This window comes from Bos taurus, chromosome 21 (genome assembly GCF_002263795.3).
Source record: "Bos taurus isolate L1 Dominette 01449 registration number 42190680 breed Hereford chromosome 21, ARS-UCD2.0, whole genome shotgun sequence".
Classification (NCBI taxonomy): Eukaryota; Metazoa; Chordata; class Mammalia; order Artiodactyla; family Bovidae; genus Bos; species Bos taurus.
In genome coordinates, this window is record NC_037348.1 from 67,320,148 (window position 1) to 67,340,705 (window position 20,558).

A 20,558-nucleotide genomic window follows, 5' to 3' on the forward strand; every position below is an offset into this window, starting at 1 on the left:
CTTGCGTCGCGCGTGTTTCCCTTCAGGAAACCGGTGGGGCTCTCGGCGGAGCCCTCCGGGGAACGCAGGGGCCGGGGCCGCGGGGTGGGGGTGGGGGTGCGCTCAGGGGAAGCGGGGCGGGGGGGTGCCGGCAGAAGGAGGGGGCGGGGAGGGCGGCTAACTCCTCGCTATTGCCTAGAGAGATGGATCATGGGGCGTAGAGAGACGGCAAACCTCAAACCACGTACAGCGGGCGATACGCGTCAACCGAACCTGACCAACGGAAGCCTGGCGCCACCCCCCTCCCCGCTCTCCCGCCCCGGCCCCTCGGACGGACGGCTGCGCGCAGCCAACTGGGCTGCCGCTCGCCGTCCAAATCGCACGAGAGCCAATGGGGGCGCGCGGGGGGCGGAGCCACTCCCTCCCCGCGCCGGGTTGGGCTGCGCGCGGCTTTCCCCCCCGCCTCACCTCACTGCTGGCTCAGGCCCCGCCCCCCTCCCCTCCCGCTCGCTGCTCCCGGAGTAGTTAGAGCCAGTGAAGTGCGGGCGGCGAGGAGAGCGAAAGTTGCGCTGGGCTCGGCGCCGGGGGGCCTGAAGCGGCTCCGCGCTCCGCCCGCCAGGGCCGCCTCAGCCCCAACTCGCGCCCGCAGGCTCCGGCCGCGCCCGCCCGCACCCCCTCCCCCGGCCCGGCGCACCCCCCACCCCCACCCCCGCCTCCTCAGGAGCCGCGGGGTCCCCCGTCACTTTCGCCCGGCTCGGGCCCCCCGCCGATGCCGGCCATGGTGGAGAAGGGCCCCGAGGTCTCAGGGAAGCGGAGAGGGAGGAACAACGCGTCCAGCGCGGCCGCCTCGGCCGCCGCCGCCGCTTCGGCCGCCGCCTCGGCCGCCGCCGCCGCCTCGGCCGCCGCCGCCTCCTCGGTCGCCGCCGCCTCCGCCGCCGCCTCCGCCTCGGCCGCCGCCGCCCCCAATAATGGGCAGAATAAAAGTTTGGCGGCGGCGGCGGCGCCCAATGGCAACAGCAGCAGCAACTCCTGGGAGGAAGGCAGCTCCGGCTCGTCCAGCGACGAGGAGCACGGTAGGTGGCAGCCGCCCGCGCCGCCCCCGCGCCCGCCCGCCGGTCCGCGCGCTGACCGCCCCCTTCTGCTTTTCCCGCAGGTGGCGGCGGCATGCGGGTCGGACCCCAGTACCAGGCGGTGGTGCCCGACTTCGACCCCGGTGAGTAGCGCCCCGGGCCGGCCGGCTGGCTGGCCGGCCGGCCGGCGACCCGAGGGGGCGGACGGCCTCGGACAACTTTTCTTTCTGTGGATGTGGGTCCTGCCGTCCGCGGCGAGACGCTCGCGCCAGTGTGTCCTGCCGGCGGGCCGGGCCCCCCACCCCCCACCCCCCACCCCGGGGAGGCCCGAGGGTCGCCCGGGCGGGTCGGACGCGAGGCGGCGGTGCGCCGGCCACACCTGGCCACCTGGCCCGGGGTTCCGGCGTCCCCGGTCCGCGCGAGCCGCGCCGGGGCCGGGCGGGGGTGGCCGCGCGCCGGAGACTTAGCTTCCTGCGAGCGCCCCAGGGCTCGGGACGGCCTCGGACCCACCTCTCCCCTGCGGAAGGTTGCCCCGCGTGCCCTCTCCTGCCGGCTCCCGGGCTCCTGCCTGCCCCCGACTCCCCTCCCGTCCTGAGATTCCCCCCAAAACCAGTTAGTAAAAGAAGTGTGCTTCCCAGAGGGCGCCTGACTGGGGAAGAGAGGCTTGCTGGCGGCAGTTTGATTTTAAGGACCTATTTGTAAATGTGTGTGTAATTTCCTTTTTTTGTTTGTTTGTTTTGTTTTAAAGGAAGAGGTTGTGAAAGGTTAGAACCCTCAGAAAGCTTTAGCCTAACACCTCCAAGGCATCCCAACCCCCTTGCTTGGAACATTTGTTACCCTTGCTGCTCTTCTGTGTGCAGGCAAATTCAAAGTACCAGAAAAATCCTTCCAGACAAAGGAATTCGTCAGTGAGATTCTAGCTTGTCTCCGTATAAGACTGTCTTTAAAGATTGTTGGCGTGGAAAATGTTTGAAAGGACGTGGGTTTTATTTCAGAAATCAAATTCGAAAGAGAACCTTGTGGAACTGGAGTTAACAGTCCTCCTGGTTGGAGGGCTTTAGAACTGGTGGTTCTCTATGTAGGTTACACAACGAGTTTATTTGAGAGAATAAATGCATAAATGCTTTTTCCTTGGAAACAAGACTGCAGAAAATTGCAAGGATCTAGCCCTTGAAAAAGGCGATTGCTCTTAAGCTGTTATTAAGGTATGAAACTCTGGGTGTTCTTTGAAGTGAAGATACGTAGGCATCCCTAAGTGAGCTGTTGGGTTCTCTGGAAATAAATGACCTTTCCCACATTTGCTTTCTACAGTTTTGGTCTGTTGATGATTTAAATCTCTTAGAGTATCTGTAGTCTGACGCCCAGGTTTGTATTCCTTTTAAACTTCGGTTAGTCTTCCTATAGTTTCCCCTTCCCCCACCTCTTCCTTTTTTGGTCGTCACTTCTCATTTATAAGAGCGACAGGATGGGACTCCCAGGCCAGGCTGCTTCTCCCCTGTGCATGCCTTCTCCATTCCTCGGTTGGCCACCAGGGGAAGCATACTGTTTTTTGGTTACAGTTGACCCTATCTTCATTTTGTAGGTCAAGTCCATCTTTGTTTTAATACACAGGCCATAAAGCAAAGCTCTTCACCAAGTTTCCCCCACATATTTTTAAAAAATATCAACTTGTACACATCTTTTAGTAAGTTGGTCAGTTTTGGGGTACATTTTGGTTACATTTATTTTGAAAGCTTTGTTTAAATATGTTGGCTGTGACTAAAGATAAGTACATATTTGATGGCAGCAGCGAGAATTAGATTTCTGATATTGTTCTAAATGTTGACGCCTAGCTCTGCATTGTTAGGAATGAGGCAGACTTCTTCGGAGTTGTTCTCTTTGAAGCAGCACGTGTAGTAGGATCATATTTTGAGCTGTCCTTGCAGTTTTGGTGGACTAAGGGCAAGCATAAATTTGTCAGAGACCTGCCATTCTAAATAGTGAAACGCTGCAAATGTCTTGCTGTATGGTCTTACTGTCAGTTGATTGGCTCTTGGCGTTAACATTTCCTATTTTGTGTTTGTTTTAATCTGGAAAGGAATCTAACTGATGTAAAATAATTTGAAGCCTTGTTTTGCTATTCTGAGCAGTGGGACAAATTCCTAGGCATGGCTGGAAATTGTAGGATTTTACTTTTTACTACGTATTTATTTATTTAAAAGATGTGTTCTCATTTAACTTAAAATCTAAGGGAAGGGGAGACTTCCATTTTGGAATAGAAATGACACACCAGTTTTGTTGCATGTCAAGCACATTTTTTTTTAGGTCTGGATTTAGTTTTTTTCCACGAGTACAAGTTAGGAATAATATGGAATTGAGATTGTGATTGTTACTGCTTTTTCTTTTTCTCTTCCTGAGTTTTGAATGCATGTTTGTTTATTTATTTTTACCACCATATGAACAGACTAGTGAATGTGAAACTCATCAGGAAGCCACTTTAAAAAAAAAAAACAGAAAAACCTATCTGTAAAGATGTATGAGTGGAAGAATGTTGATTTTTTTTTTTTTTAAGGTCAGGTTTTGTTTACCCACAGTCTCCTAACTTGACCCTATTTAGCTTTAAGAACAAATGGTGGAAACTAGATCCTCTTGAAATCCCCTGTAGAGCCCAGGGAAGGTGCATTTCTGTCACCCCTCACACATGGTGAGCAAAGTGGACCGCGAGTGGCCATCCTAAAATGCTGATTCATGTCTTATTACCTAATTAAGACCTAAACTGGACCACTGGATCAGAACTTGGTAGTTAAAATAACATCTTTGTTTATAACGGTGAACAAGTTTTATCAGGTAGGTTTAAAAACAAAGACCAGAATGGAGTTTCATATATTTAACTTTGTCTTTGTTCCTGTGTGGGGTCCAGACTGTCCATACTCTATTTCATACTTTATGCCATGTCGTATGCTGAGTTGGCTTTGGATTCTTTTAGAATTTAATAAACATACAGTAAACAAGAGGGAAGAGTGCTTATGCTAGCCTTCCTCTGGTCAGTTATTTCCTGCATTTGCAAAACATAATTTATTTTGAAACTGGTAGTGTTCTTCTATACAAAAATGTAAGTAATTCCATGGTCTTACCAAGAAACGTGCAGAGGAAGAAGCGGTAGCCTCCGGGTTTCTTTGATCCCTTGTTTGGTACTCTTCCTCTTTGTTGTCTTCTAACTAGAGGAACACAGTGGCAGGATTTTAAGATTGACTCAAGTTCTTTGTTTTCTGAAGCATGTGTTGTTATTGTCAACTTCTCTCCGAGTTAGTGATCACAGTACACTAATAGTAAAATTAAGACTCTTACAGAAGAGGAAATGTTAATGGTAAATTTTTTTGAGGTAATGGCTCTTTAAACATGCAACCTGTATTTGGAACATTGAATCCAATATATTTAATCAGATTAGAAAATTTGTGGTTGTCATTGGTTCAACTGTCACTTTCAGAGTTGACTTATATTAATAAAATGTAGAATAGTTTTCCTGAACTATTTAGGGTATCTTGACCTGCTTTTCATTTCTTTTTGGTGGTGATTCTGTCTTCCTCTTTGAACACATTATTTGCTTTGCTTTAGTTTCATTGTAAAAATAAATTTTATAGATATCCAAAAATTCATAGGTTATGGTGAAGCCTTCATGGTGGAGGCATACTTGGAGGCAGTGTTTACCCAGATGAGAGGTGAGGGTAATGAGAAGTCCTGTGTGTGATCCCCTTTGTGATGCAGTGCAGTAGGAGGCGCCTAGAGCTGTCTCTCGGGAGGTCTAGTGCCTTGTCTCTGTGATTAAGAAGGTGGTTTAAAAAGGTCAGGCTGGTCATTTTATCTCAGGAGCCTCTGTTTCCTGCATTGTGAATCAGGTTCTTTCATCACTGTGGCCTGTGATTATGTCAGTTACAGTCATCTTTTTAATTTCAGGCTTCTTTCAGAAGCAACATAGAGCAGACTGTGAGCTTGGGTTGTGAGAACCATCAAACCCAAGTTCAGATCTTGGCAGTGCCTCTTGACAATTGTGTTTCAGCCCTGGGCAGGTTTCTTTATTTTTCCTTTCATCTGTAAAGTAGAGGTAATGGAACTTCTTCCTCAAGAAAAGAAATTAACTGAGTTAATACATGTAAAATGTCCAGTGCAGTGCCTGGCACTCAGCAAATGCTAAGCAAACATTTTCTGCTGTCTTAATTTAGTTATCATTTGAAGGACTTAGTTGCCAAGTAGTGGTCCTTGCGTTGCCTGCTTTACTGCAAAGGTAAGGCTGGATTATTAATGAAGCTGTAGATTTGAATGCGAATTATGCATTCAAAGATACTTGAAGATGATTGCTTTTAAGTTACAGTACCTGCTGCAATTTAGGTAAATACCCTTTGCTGGGAGAGAGAACTAGTCCAAAACATTTTTATAGCAGAAAAGTACACAGAGATCCAGAGGGAATAGATAGCCCTGTTCAGCTCAAGTTTCAGGGTAGTATGAAAGAAACGTTGAGTCCATCCCTGGGCCAAAGTGAAGTACACATTAACTGTGTTCTGAGTCAGGGAGTTTTTACTCTCAATTCTCAAGTTCTTGTCTTTGAGAGTTAATATTGAAGTGAGGTTCTGCTGCTGCTGTACTTCCTTGGGTGATGAGTACTTCCTTAGGTGTGATCCAAAGGTTAGTTGGTGGAGGCTCATCAGAGCAGAGTTGTTTTAAAAGCAGTGTTGAAAGTCATTGGTACTGAAGAAATGTAAGCTTACTCTTTTCTTTTTTTAAAATATTTTTATTCGTTTGTTTAGGCTCTCTGGGTCTTCGTTGCTGCCTGGGCTTTTCTCTAGTTGCTGTGAATGGAGGCTGCTCTCTTGCTGAGCAGCAGGGGCTCTAGGGCACCCGGGCTTCGGTAGCTGAGCGTGTGGGTTCGTAGTTGCTGCTCCTAGCTCCAGAGCATGCATGGCTCGGTAGTCGTGGTGCGCCGACTTAGTTGCTCTGCAGCAGGTGGGATCTTCCCACATCAGAGACTGAACCTGTGTCTCCTGCAATGGCAGGTGGATTCTTTACCACTGAGCCACCAGGGAAGCCTTAGGCTTATTCCTTTTTCGTTTCCTCCTTCTTTTTCTTTTTTTCCCTAGGCTTACTGTAAGAAACCTAGTTTCTTTAGTGTTATAAACTTCTATGGTTCTATAGGGCAGTTTAATTGACAAAAATCTTAGTCTTTGGAAATGAAACATCGAAGTCTATCCAAATTACTGTATTCTTCCCCAGTTTATTTTACTTTTTATATTTTACTCTCTGCTATATCGATTGTTATACTTAATTTATAATTTAGCCCTCACTTTCTTCTGAGCCTTTCTTTAGAGGTTCCATGCATAATGTTAAAGTAAGAAATAAGGCTTCTATTTGTCCCCTTACTCTGATAGAAAACAGCGATCTTTGCTAAGGAGGATGTGTTCCGTGGGATTTACATTAAAACAGAGCTGGAAAAACCTTGCCGTAGAGGGAGTCTTTGGAACAGCAGTAAAGGCCCAACTGAGGCAATAATGGGGATTGAGTGCCAGCTCAGTAACTGGGCTGAGTCACCTCTACAGCCTCAAATAGCAAGTACGGAAAATACGTGTCACCTAGGATTGATTAGGGATAATGGTTGTAATTTAACAGTTTCTGTTTTATGTTCTGGAAATTTTACTAATACATATATCAAACAATACATATATCTTCTAGTTGAGTTTTATGTTTTTTATTGTTGATTTTTTAAAAATATAAAATAGAATGTTTTTAAAAATATAAAATAGAATGTTTTAATGTGATAAAAAGTGTTTTGATAAAATGTTTGAGATAAATATTTTTAAGTAAAATTAAAATGCCATTTAAGTGAAATGTTGATAGTAAACCCTAAAACGCCTACTTTTTTTCAAATAAGTCAAATTTTGTTTTTTCTTTCTTTTTGTTTAAGTTAGTCATATTCTTTATTTAATATGAGGATCCTGTAAAAATTGCATGCTAGACATAATTCTTTGAAGTTTCTGGATTTTCTCTCCCTCAGAGCAGTGAGAGAGAAAATTGTAGTGTTCACTCAGTGCAGCCTTCCTGTCTTCTAGATGAGGAAGGTGAGGCCTGCAGAGACAAAGTGACTTGTATTTGTCTTTCAGTCATTAAAAGCATCTCCAGGTAGGTTTGAGGCGTGTGATACCAAATTTTATTGTTTTACAGCCTTGTTCTGGGTACAATAACATGTGTGTGTAATTTTAGATAAAGGTAGTGGAGGTGACGGAATTCCAACTGAGCTGTTTAAAATCCTAAAAGATGATGCTGTTAAAGTGCTGCACTTAATATGTCAGCAAATTTGGAAAACTTAGGACTGGAAAAGGTTACTTTTCATTCTAAGCCCAAAGAAGGGCAATACCAAAGAATGTTCAGACTTCCATACAGTTGTGCTCAATGCTAGCAAAGCAATGCTCAAAATCCTTCAAGTTAGGCTTCTGCAGCACATGGTCTGAGAACTTCCAGATGTATAAGCTGTGTTTCAAAGAGGCAGAGGAACCAGAGATCAAGTTGCCAACATTTGTTGGATCATGGAGAAAGCAAGGGATTTCCAGAAAAACATATTCTTTTGCTTCATTGACTATGCTAAAGCCTTTGACTGTGTAGATCACAACAAACTGGACAATTCTTAGAGGTGGGAATACCAGACCATTTTACTTGTCTCTTAAGAAACGTGTATGTAGGTCAAGAAGCAACAGTTAGAACTGGACATGGAATGACTGGTTCAAAATTGGGACAGGAGTATGACAAGGCTGTATATTGTCACCCTGCTTATTTAACTTATATGCAGAGTGCATCATGTGAAATGCCGGGCTGGATAACTCACGAGCTGGAATCAAGACTGCCAGGAGAAATATCAACAACCTCAGATATGCTGATGATAAAACTCTAATGGCAGGAAGTGAAGAGGAACTAAGGAGCCTCTTGATGAGGGTGAAAGAGCAGAGAGAAAAAGCTGGTTTGAAACTCAACATTAAAAAAAACTAAGATCATGGCATCTGGTCCCATCACTTACTGGCCAATGGAAGGGGAAAAAATGGAAGCAGTGGCAGATTTTCTTTTGGGCGCCGAAATCACTGTCAGCAGTGACTGCTGTCATAAAATTAAAACATGCTTACTCCTTGGAAGAAAAGCTATGACAAACCTAGACAGCATATTAAAAAGCAGAGACATCACTTTGCTGACAAAGGTCCATATAGTCAAAGCTATGGTTTTTCCAGTAATCACATACAGATGTGAGAGTTGAATCATAAGGCTCAATGTGGAAGAATTGATGCTTGCGAACTGTGGTGCTAGAGAAGACTCTTGATAGTCCCATGGACTGCAAGGAGATCAAACCAGTCAATCCTAAAGGAAATCATCCCTGAATATCCTTTGGAAAGACTGATGCTGAAGCTCCAGTACTTTGACCAGCTGAGGCATAGAGCCAACTTACTGGAAAAAGACCCTGATATTGGGAAAGATTGAGGGCAGAAGGAAAAGGGGATGACAGAGGGTGAGATGGTTGGCTGGCATCACCGACTCGATGGACATGAAACTCTTGTGTAGGAGTTTCATAGGTGTAAATGCCTGAGACCACAGGAGGGAAGAAGGTGAGGCAGCAGAGCCTTCAGGTTGGATGCAAATGTGACACCTGTGAAGGAAAGCAGAAGGAAGGGTGATAGATGATGAGATCCAGGAGCCTAAGATTGCAGTGCAGCCAGAGCAAAGGTGCTTTGTTAGAGTGTGTTGGGCAGGACTGGGCCTTCTCTAGAAAACCGGCTGCGTTCTGGCGTTGGCCTGGAGTTAGCATGCAGCGTGCTGCAGTGGATCCCGAAGCTGCTGGGCAGCTGGGACTGTCAGCTACTTACACTCCTCTCAGCGCTCTCTCTCTTGAAGAGAAGTCTGAGTGGCAGGCTCTCAAGGTCATCAGAATCCCTGTGCCTGTTTTTGTCCTTGAGTACATACTTAGTATGAAAAGCGGTATGTTTTGTTATTGTCAAAGTATTTTTGTAAATGGAATTATTTGTGCATATTCCTCTAACAGGCACAGAAAATTCCTTTCCTTCATTCAATTTTCACTAAGGTGTTAGGCTTGTTAACTTTTTGCAGTGCTATCTTTTTGTAGTCTGTGTTGGCATTTTTCTAATTACTGGTGAGGTCAAGTGTGCTTTTATGTGTTTTTTCAGCTACCTGGTTTCCCTCTGTGTATATATCTTTTGCTGCTTTTCTGTAGGGTGTTCTTTTTCTTACTGATTTGTGTGTGCTCTTTGTATATTTGGATACTGATCCTTTCTTAGGGTTGTAGAGTTGTAAAGTTTTTGTTGTTGTTTTTCTCTCTAGTGTGGGAGTTGATGGAGTTTCTTTTCAGAAAGGAATAAAAACATATCCCTGGTTGGATATATTTCTGCTCAGAGACTGGACTTGGTACATAGCTTCTTACCCATTGTCACTAGGACTCCTGGTGTCTAAGATGATTGCCACTGAGAATTTGATACGTCTTTTTTTGTTATGTTGCAACTTTCTTCAGTTAATTTGGTGTACTAATTACTAACCAACTGACCTAAATTATAGCGCTGGATGACTTGAAAAGCTCTGATTTAATTTCTGTTCAACAGCAGAAATTTTAGTTTTTACAGCTAGTTTTAATAGCATACTAGCTTTGTTCATAGTGACTTGTGAAGTCAAGTGGGCCTTAGGCAGCATCACTATGAACAAAGCTAGTGGAGGTGATGGAATTCCAGTTGAGCTATTTCAAATCCTGAAAGATGATGCTGTGAAAGTGCTGCACTCAATATGCCAGCAAATTTGAAAAACTCCGCAGTGGCCACAGGACTCAAAAAGGTCAGTTTTCATTCCAACGCCAAAGAAAGGCAATGCCAAAGAATGCTCAAATTACTGCACAATTGCACTCATCTCACACGCTAGTAATGTTCAAAATTCTCCAAGCCAAGCTTCAGCAATACGTGAACTGTGAACTTCCAGATGTTCAAGCTGGTTTTAGAAAAGGCAGAGGAACCAGAGATCAAATTGCCAACATCCGCTGGATCATGGAAAAAGCAAGAGAGTTCCAGAAAAACATCTATTTCTGCTTTATTGACTATGCCAAAGCCTTTGACTGTGTGGATCACAATAAACTGTGGAATATTCTGAAGGAGATGGGAATACCAGACCCCCTGACCTGCCTCTTGAGAAACCTATATGCAGATCAGGAAGCAACAGTTAGAACTGGACATGGAACAACAGACTGGTTCCAAATAGGAAAAGGAGTACGTCAAGGCTGCATATTGTCACCCTGCTTATTTACCTTATATGCAGAGTACATCATGAGAAACGCTGGGCTGGAAGATGCACAGCTGGAATCAAGATTGCAGGGAGAAATAGCAATGACCTCAGATATCAGATGACACCACCCTTATGGCAGAAAGTGAAGAGGAACTAAAAAGCCTCTTGATGAAAGTGAAAGAAGAGAGTGAAAAAGTTGGCTTAAAGCTCAACATTCAGAAAACTACGATCATGGCATCCAGTCCCATCACTTCATGGCAAATAAATGGGGAAACAGTGGAAACAGTTGATGACTATTTTTTTGGGCTCCAAAATTGCTGCAGATGGTGATTACAGCCATGAAATTAAAAGATGCTTACTCCTTGGAAGGAAAGTTATGACCAACCTAGACAGCATATTGAAAAGCAGAGACATTACTTTGTCAGCAAAGGTCCATCTAGTCAAAGCTATGGTTTTTCCAGTGGTCATGTATGGATGTGAGAGTTGAACTATAAAGAAAGCTGAGCGCTGAAGAATTAATGCTTTTGAACTGTGGTGTTCAAGATTCTTGAGAGTCTCTTGGACTGCAAGGAGATCCAACTAGTCCATCCTAAAGGAGATCAGTCCTGGGTGTTCATTGGTAGGACTGATGTTGAAGCTGAAACTCCAATACTTTGGCCACCTGATGCGAAGAGCTGACTCATGTGAAAAGACCCTGATGCTGGGAAAGATTGAAGGCAGGAGAAGGGGATGACAGAGGACGAGATGGATGGATGGCATCACCGACTCAATGGACATGGGTTTGGGTGAACTCCGGGAGTTGGTGATGGACAGGGAGGCCTGGCGTGCTGCAGTCCATGGGGTCACAAAGAGTCGGACACGACTGAGTGACTGAACTGAGCTGAGTTAGAGATTAAAGTCATAACTTTAGTTTCCATGGTGGTCAGTTATTTTTCCATAAAAGGTGAATGTGCTGTGGACTAAAACCCAGTTCAGCTGTCTTACGGTTTTGTCACTGATTGTGAGGGAGTGGGTGAGTGGTGTGGTGCCACTTGTCATCACAACAGAAAACCCTTGAAGGAATAATGTCAGTGCCAGGTTAGTGTAGTGTTTGCTGTGTGCAGACTGGTTTGAATACTTCATTAATAATTTAACTTAACAATCACAACAATCACATCAGATAAAGTTGTTATCACCATTTTCCATATGAGGAAACAGAGGCAGAGAGGTTTACTGTTATGGTTCACCCTAGTAACCTGCCCAAGGTAACCCATTCTAAGATGCCATCTGTTGTCAGAAGCATCATTATTTTGTATATTGCTAAGGAAGGAAAAATACCAGGATACCACTAAGATAAGTTGCAGTTGGACTGCAATCTAGTGTATTTCAGGGAGACTTAGCCAGAAATCGTCTCTTAAGAAAAACCACTTAGAGCAGCACTTTATTGGATCAATTGCTTAGTTGTTTGCACGTGGTCCCAGGTATTGTGGAGATTTTTGTGTGGGGTGGCCAGAGCCTGATTCGTGCCCAGTTGCATTCCTTCTCCTCTTCTCAATGAAAGCACAAATGAAATGGGAGGTGTCTGGCTTGGTTGACTGAGGTGAATTGGAATGAGTTGCTTTACTCTTGCACGTATGTTGAAATAGTCATTTTCAGAGTGTAAAACAGTTGTTTTTTGAGGGGAGTGATTTTTTGTGATTGGATGACTTAAGGTTACAAAGGACCGTGTTATGTTGGTTACCTTTGAGTTTAACAGATGAGAGTATAACATTTAAATATCTATTTTCCCCCCTCCCCATATGTTTTTCTGCAGGTTCACATTGAACTTGAGCTGTGGGATGAGTTTAAGAACCATGTCTTGAATAAAGTGTGAAAAAACACACACATTAAAATATCTAAGAGTATTTTTAAAAGCCATTGGTTTCACCTGTACAACTATCTGGTTAGTATGTTCAGCAACTAATTCTCCTTCCTTGTATATTATTCCCAATCTCCTCCCCCATCAAAAAAACGAAAACCAAACTAACTGCCTCTCTCCCCTGAAATAACCCTGATGTATGTATTTCTTAGTGTTATTAGCGAATTGTGTTCTGTTTTTCAAAGACCAGAGTATACTTACAGAAAATTGTAAGCTTTATTCTGATTGACTTAAATGTGAGGTTTGCCATGGTTGGTTTGATCATAAGGTTAACTGAGGACTAGCTTCTGTCTGCCCAGAAACCAAGGCTTGCCTCGGGGGACTGGGTGAGCCTCTGCCCAGGAGTCTGGCTGTGCTTGTCTTCAGCAGTTGCATCTAGTGACCAGCAAATAGTCCCTTCTGGCCTTCTTTATGTTTGAAAAGGTTAATTAAAATTTTGGGATTGGTTAAACATTCTGTTCACTTGAACTCGGGGTCTTTCTATGCTGTTTCACACACACACACACACACACACTTACTAAAGGCTGCACATCCTGTTTTACTGGCACAGAAGCTTCTGGGCTGGGACTTGTCTGCTTTCAGACTTAGCGTGCACGTGCGGGAGCAGGATCGTAAGACGGGAAGGGTAAGGCTTGCTAGTCTGATCTCAGGCGGTCCCGTGAAGTCTTCATGGTGTCATGCACTTCTGCTTTCTGAGTGTTCTGAGCCACCAATTCTGTTAATATCTAAGGTTTATCTTTCTCACTTGACATAGCTGAATGTGGTTCTGCATTTAATAAGAGCACTTGTGTGCACTGATTGACTTTGCTCGAATAGGCATTTTGTAGTGGACAGTTGATAACTAAGAACCAAGTTTACTTAAAAAATGGAAACCTAAGGGAAAAAGTGAGCTTTAAAGTTGCATTTAAAACCTGGCGTTGCCTGTTTTAGGTGCTTATTTAATAATGAAGTTGTGTGAGTTAGATATACATCTTAGATACATTCTTACACTTTTTTTTCCCAAGGTGAATTTCATACAACATGGGGCTTCCCTGGTGACTCAGATGGCAAGGAATCTGCCTGCTGTGCAGGAGACCTGGGTTCCATCCCTGGGTCAGGAAGATCCCCTGGAGAAGGAAATAGCTACCTACTCCTCCAGTATTCTTGCCTGGAGAATCCCCATGGACAGAGGAGCCTGGCGGGCTACAGGCCATGGGATCCCAAGGAGATGGACATGACTGAGTGACTAAAACACTTTCACTTTCATATAACATAAAATTAACCTTTTAAAAAATTGTTTGTTTATTTATTTGGCCACACTGCACTGCTTGTGGGACCTTCGTCCCCAGACTAGGAATCAGACCTGGGCCCTGAGCATTGAGAGCACAGAGTCCTAAGCCTTGGGTTGCCAAGGCATCCCCAGAGTAACCATTGTGAAGTCAGTAATTTAGTGGCATTTAGGACACTTAACGTTGTTGTGCAACTACCACCACACCATCTAGTTCCAGAATGTTTTCATCACCCCAAGAGAAAATCTCAAGTCTGTTAAGTGGTTACTTCCCCCTCCCCCTGCACATTGCTGATGACAGAGGGCGCTACGCAGCACAGTGGGGCGGGGGGAGGGTCACCTTACTTGGGGCTTGGTGATTGAAGAAACCAGGAAGAAGTTGTAGGTGAAGTAGTTCTTTGAGCCAAGTCTTGAAAATAGGGGTTTTCCTGTGTTTATGAGTTTATAATGTTTACTAATTTAAAAATTAATAGTAAACTATGAAGTTTAAAACTATAAAACTGTTATTTTGAAAATGTTAATCTTTCTGAAAATTTCAATCCAGATTTCCTTTTAAATTGTTTTAAGCTGTGCTGTCCAGTAACGTAGCCACTAGTAATCTATAATTATTTAAATTTATTAAATAAAATCAAACTGAAAATGCACTTCTGTCGCGCTAACCACATCATTCCAAGCACGTGGCCCCTGGCTGCTGTGTCGGAGCGCAGAGCGGGGCATTTCCCATGCTGTTGGGCAGCATGGAGCCAGAGACCTTAGGAGTGAAAGCTTCATTCTTCTTAATTTTTATAATTAGTTCAGAAGTTCTGCCTCTAATCAGGGTGCATGGTGAAATGTGATACTGGAATGTGATGGTTGTGTATGGAATTCCTCTAGTGGAGTATTTGTTAAAATATTGCTATTAAGGTATTCAAAATAAGGCTTCTTAAGAAAGCAAGTAGAAATTGAAAGCTTTTTTTGTGGAAGTGGGGGAGATGGTTATATAACACCTAGTTAAACCAAAAGGATAATCAAGATGTGTGACTATATTGAAGAGAAATGTAGAACTTAAAAAGTCAGCAATATGAAGGCTTACCCTTGTTTGAAAAGGTTAGGTTTCATATCTCTCCTGAACATACTCAGCCTTTGCTCCAACTTCTCAAACACATTTAAACACATTATAATTGTTCTAATGCCCTTGTCTAGTAATTCTCTTATCTGTCTCATTTCTGAGTTGGTATCAGTTGATTGATTTTTTCCCTCATTATGAGTTGTCTTTTCCCGTTTCTTTGCTTGTTTGGTAATTTTTGTTTAGATGCCAGACATTATGAATTTTATTTTGATGGATGCTGGATATCTTTATATTCCTATAAATATTCTTGAGCTTTGTTCTAGAACATGGTTAAGTTCCTTAGAAGTGGTTTGTTCACCACCCTTATGGCAGAAAGTGAAGAGGAACTAAAAAGCCTCTTGATGAAAGTGAAAGAGGAGAGAGAAAAAGTTGGCTTAAAGCTCAACATTCAGAAAACGAAGATCATGGCATCCGGTCCCACCACTTCATGGGAAATAGATGGGCAAACAGTGGAAACAGTGTCAGACTTTATTTTTTGGGCTCCAAAATCACTGCAGATGGTGACTGCAGCCATGAAATTAAAAGACACTTACTTCTTGAAAGGAAAGTTATGACCAACCTAGATAGCATATTGAAAAGCAGAGACATTACTTTGCCAACAAAGGTCCGTCTAGTCAAGGCTATGGTTTTTCCTGTGGTCATGTGTGGATGTTAGAGTTGGACTGTGAAGAAAGCTGAGCGCAGAAGAATTGATGCTTTTGAACTGTGGTGTTGGAGAAGACTCTTGAGAGCCCTTTGGACTGCAAGGAGATCCAACCAGTCCATTCTGAAGGAGATCAGCCCTGGGATTTCTTTGGAAGGAATGATGCTAAAGCTGAAACTCCAGTACTTGGGCCATCTCATTCGAAGAACTGACTCATTGGAAAAGAGTCTGATGCTGGGAGGGATTGGGGGCAGGAGGAGAAGGGGACGACAGAGAATGAGATGGCTGGATGGCATCACTGACTTGATGGACGTGAGTCTGAGTGAACTCTGGGAGTTAGTGATAGACAGGGAGGACTGGCGTGCTGCCATTCGTGGGGTCGCAAAGAGTCGGACACGACTGAACGACTGAACTGAACTGAACTGAATCGTTTTTGAATTTATTTTTGTATATGGTGTGAGAAAGTAGTCCAGTTTGATTCTTTTGCATGTTGCTGTCCAATTGTTCCAGCACCATTTATTGAAGAGGCTGTCTTTTCCCTATTGGATATTCTTGTCTCCTTTGTCATGGATTAATTGACTGTGTAAATGTAGGCTTATTTCTGGGCTCTGTATTCTGTTCCATTTTTCTGTGTGTCTGTTTTGGGTCCAGTAGCATACTGTTTTAACGACTTTAGCTTTGTAATATAGTTTGAAATCAGGCAACATGATACCCTCAGTTTTGTTGTTTTTTTCTGAAGATTGCTTTGGTGTGTTACAGCTTTTAAACTTTTGAGTCTTATGTTCATGGAAGCCTTCTGTAAATGCTTTTAGAAACCAGGATATTAAAATTTCATGTTTTTATATAGCCACTATTCATTTTAGTGTCCATGACAAAGTGCTCAGACTAACTGCTTGCTCATTGAAATCTGATGATTCTAGCCCAGAATTTTCCAAAGCAGAATAGTTTTTTTTTTAGTTCACTATTCTTTATAAAATAAATTATTAGTGTAAATTAAAACTATTAAAAATTAGCTTTAAAAGTTATTAGTCCTAGTTAAGAACTAATTTTTTTCAGAGAAAAGTGTATGTTTTTCTTTGAAAAGTGTAATTTAGGAAGTATCTCCTTGGACTGTGTAAGATCTCCATTTGCTGTGCTTAATCACTCAACTGTGTCTGACTCTTTTGTGACCCCATGGACTGTAGCCCACCAGGTTGACTGAAAAATCCCATGGACGGAGGAGCCATCTTGCTGGGATGTAAAAAAAATGAGTATTTGTAATAAAATTGGCATTTCCTTTTGAAGCCCTTATAGAATTTTGATTGTTTCCTAGTCATTTTCAGCTTGATGTCTTCTAGATTTTGAACATCTGCTGCTTTCATATGCCATGTATTGATACTCCTGAACTGAATTAGGGTTTTGTATAACTGATGAACTCTCATTCTGAGCCTTTGCTGGTGTTCTGCTTGTGTGGCAGTGGGTCAGTTTCCATGGCATTGCCATTTTGTACAGCGTTGTTGGTGGAGCAGAGAGGTTGGGGGTGGGCATGCAGGCCCTTACCTGTTAACACAGGGTCTGAACTGGAATAATTGAGCTTTTATTTAGTTTTGCATTTTAAGTTTCTAGATAATTTTAAAAGTAAGAGTTCTATTTCTGTAAAAAAGTTTTAAATCACACTTTCTGTCTTATGTAAACAAGTAGCAGTAGCAAAGTGAAAGTGTCAATACCAGTGATTTGAAGTGTAAGTTCTAGAAAGTTCGGTGCAGATGAGACAGGCTAATGATCAGTAGGCAGTCTAAAACCATACAGTTTTTGCCTCAGTTGGACACATTCATTGGAGGACTGTGTTTAATTGTGAAGGAAAAAAAATTTAAGAACATGTATGAAATTGGAATTATACTCTGGAAAAAGCAGGATGAGATGTAATTAGGTGTTTTTAGTTTTAGCTTTTCAGAAACATGATCCCCTCTGAAGTGTATTGTCTAGCTTTTCACCCATTGTACTTTTGCACTGTTTTAAGGAACTCGTGTGAAAAAATGATGGGCTGCTTTTACTTCTGGTGGTCTAAAAACACTAATTTTTCTCTCTGTTACAGGATTTTACACTTGCATAGTTTTCCTAAACATTGATGAGTTGCTTTTTTGCTTATAGAAAATTTGAACATGTAGAAAACAATAGAAATATTATGGAGTCCTGTATTGTCTGGCAGCTGTCTTTAGCCAAATAAATAAAAACACTTTTTTTTTTTGCTAAAGTTTAGTGAATTTGCTTTTTCACATTATAGAAAATGAAGTTGTGTGTTAGACTTTTGGATACTTTAGTTATAGAATGCCTCGCCTGGGGTGTGGCGAGTGCTGTGTGATACAGGCGTGCCTGTGTTCTAGGGGCGGGGTGGTGGTTGAAATCTGTGTGGAGGGGAAGGCTTTCCCCAGGTGATCGTGAGGTCAGTCTGGAAGAGTAGATAAAGGGAAACTCTCCAGGACTGAGAGATGTGACGTTTTTGAGGAAGCTTGATCTGGCTGAGGCTGGGGGAGGCAGTCAGGAAAGTGGTGGAAGGAGAGACTAGAGGCACTGAGGCTGTGTGTGCTAAGCTGAGGAGCTTATTTAATTTTTAAATAATAGCTTTACTAAGATATAATTGACATCCATAAAGTTTACTCTCTTAAAGTGTACAATTTGGCAGTTTTCAGTGTATTTACAGAGTTGTGCAACCATTACCACTCTCTGATTTTGTTTTCATCACCTCCAAAGAAAGCCTGTACTTATTAGCAGTCATTCCCCATTTGGAATTTATTTTAAATGTCATTTAAATGGGGACTTCCTGCTGGTCCAGTGGTTAACTCTCTCAGCTCCCAATGCAGGGGGCCCAGGTTCGATCCATGGTCAGGGAACTATATCCCACATGCTGCAACTAAGACCTGGTGCAGCCAAATAAATGAATAAATATTAAAAAATAAATGTCATTTAAATGTTTTTATTTTATTTTATTATTTGTTTTTGGTTGCATTGTGTGGCTTGCAAGATCTCAGTTCCCCAGCCAAAGATTGAACCTGGGCTGTGACAATGAAAGCGTGGAGTCCTAATCACTGGGCTACCAGGAAACTACCTATTTTATTTTACTTATAGTTGGTTTACAATATTGTGTTAGTTTTGAATGAACAGCATAGTGATTCAGTGTTTTTACACATTATACTCCATTTATAAGTTATATAAGATAATGGATATAGCTCCCTGAGCTATGCTGTAAATCTTGTTTATCTATTTTATATACAGTATTTTACACCTGTTGATTCCCTACCCCTACCTCTCCTCCCCTCTCCTCTCTCCCCGTTGGTACCATGAGTTTGTTTTATATACAGTATTTTACACCTGTTGATTCCATACCCCTACCTATTCCTCCCCTCTCCTCTCTCCCCGTTGGTACCATGACTTTGTTTTCTGTGTCTGTGAGTCTGTTTCTGTTTTGCATGTACATTCATTTATTTTATTTTTCAGATTCCATGTGTAAGCAGTATAATACAGTTTGTCTGATTTATTTCACTAAGCATAATACTATTCTAGGTCTATCCACATTGCCACAAATGGCAGTATTTGGTTCTTTTTTTTTGTGATTCACATTCTTGTGTGTGTATCACATCTTCGTCATCATATTGTCTGTTGTCAGGCACTTGAGTTACTTTCATGTATTGGCTGTTGTACCAAAATAGTGCTTCTGTGAACATTGATATGCTTTTTTTTTTTTCATTTATCTTTTTGAATTAGTGTTTTTGTTTTTTTTGTTTTTTGTTTTTGATACATACTCAGAAGTGGAATTGCTGGATCATATGATAGTTTTATTTTTAGTTTTTTAAGGACCCTCCATACTGTTCAGCACCCCACTCCAGTACTCTTGCCTGGAAAATCCCATGGACGGTGGAGCCTGGTAGGCTTCAGTCCATGGGGTCACTAGGAGTTGGGCTTGACTGAAAGACCTCACTTTGACTTTTCACTTTCCTGCATTGGAGAAGGAAATGGCAACCCACTCCAGTGTTCTTGCCTGGAGAATCCCAGGGACGGGAGAGTCTGGTGGGCTGCCGTCTAGGGGGTCACACGGAGTCAGACACGACTGAAGCGACTCAGCAGCAGCAGCAGCATAGTGTTCTCCATAGTGACTGCACCAATGTACATTCCTACCAGCAATGTTCCAGGGTTCCCTTTTCTCTTCATCTTCTCCAGCATTTGTTATTTGTAGACTTTTTGATGATGGTCATTCTGACTGATGTGAGGAGTTACCTCACTGTGGTTCTGATTTGCGTTTCTTTAATAATTAGTGATGTTAAGCCTCTTTTCGTGTGTCTGTTGGCCATCTGTATTTCTTCTTTGGAAAAATGTCTGTTCAGGTCTTCTGCCCATTTTTTGATTGGGTTGTTTGGGTTTTGAGTTTTTCTGATATTGAGTTTTATGAGCTGTTTGTATATTTTGGACATTAGCCCCTTGCTGGTTGCATCATTTGCAAGTATTTTCTCCTGTTCTATAGGTTGTCCTTTTGTTTTTTTTCAGTTGTTCTCTTTGCTGTGCAAAATTAAGTGAGCTTTAATAACCACTTAAGACTTATTTCTCTTAAAAATAACCCTCCTAACGTTTGTGTTATGGAGGCAGTAGTGTAATATTTTTGTGAAATAATACTGTGTCACAGGTGTTGACCATGTGTGTTTTTTAAAATGCATTTCATAACTTCTTTTTCTAAAAAATGTTGTGTTTGTTTATTTATGGAGGTGTTGGGTCTTAGCTGCCATATGCAGGCTCTGCACTGTGGTGCTCGGGCCGGTCTAGTCGCGATGTGGGGGCTTAGTAGTTGTGCTGGGCTGGTGGGCTTAGTTGCCCTGAGGCACGTGGAGTCTTATTTCCCTGGTTAGGGATGGAACCCACGTCCCCTGCCTTGGAAGGTGGATTCTTAATCAGTGGACCACCAGTGAAGTTCAAAGACTAGAGAACTTTGAGCCACGGAGTGCTGTGAATGTAATTGCAGTTGGGAAAGATCATTGGTTATTGTGATGAGGAGAGCTTGTGAGAATGAATTAATGGAAGGTAGAGAAGACCACTTATTCAGAAACTCGTACATGAGCATGTACTATGTGCCACACACTGCTGGCACTGTGAACAGACTGCACACCCGGCCCTCCTGGAGTTAAGTGGTGAGGGGATGCTGTGAGGGTGACTGGGAGACGAGGATGTGCTGGCAAGCTCTTAAGTGGTTATGGTAGACAGACTGGAACGATGGATTTAATGTGTGGCACGGGGGGACGACAGCTCCTGGGGTCTTGGCCAAAGTGACTTGCTGATTGGTGGTA

General features: G+C 43.0%; 1 protein-coding gene across 3 annotated transcripts in view; it reads left to right on the forward strand.

Moving 5' to 3' along the window:
* The first annotated feature begins 512 nt into the window (after positions 1-512).
* Positions 513-20,558, forward strand: part of RCOR1 (REST corepressor 1) — a 117,554-nt gene continuing 97,508 nt past the window's right edge. For all 3 annotated transcript variants that reach the window (XM_024982173.2, XM_059879371.1, XM_059879370.1), the window contains exons 1-2: positions 513-1,052; positions 1,133-1,192. In XM_024982173.2, the coding sequence (XP_024837941.1) occupies positions 749-1,052; positions 1,133-1,192 (364 nt within the window). In that variant the 5' untranslated portion in view covers positions 513-748. The remainder of the gene's footprint in view (positions 1,053-1,132; positions 1,193-20,558) is intronic.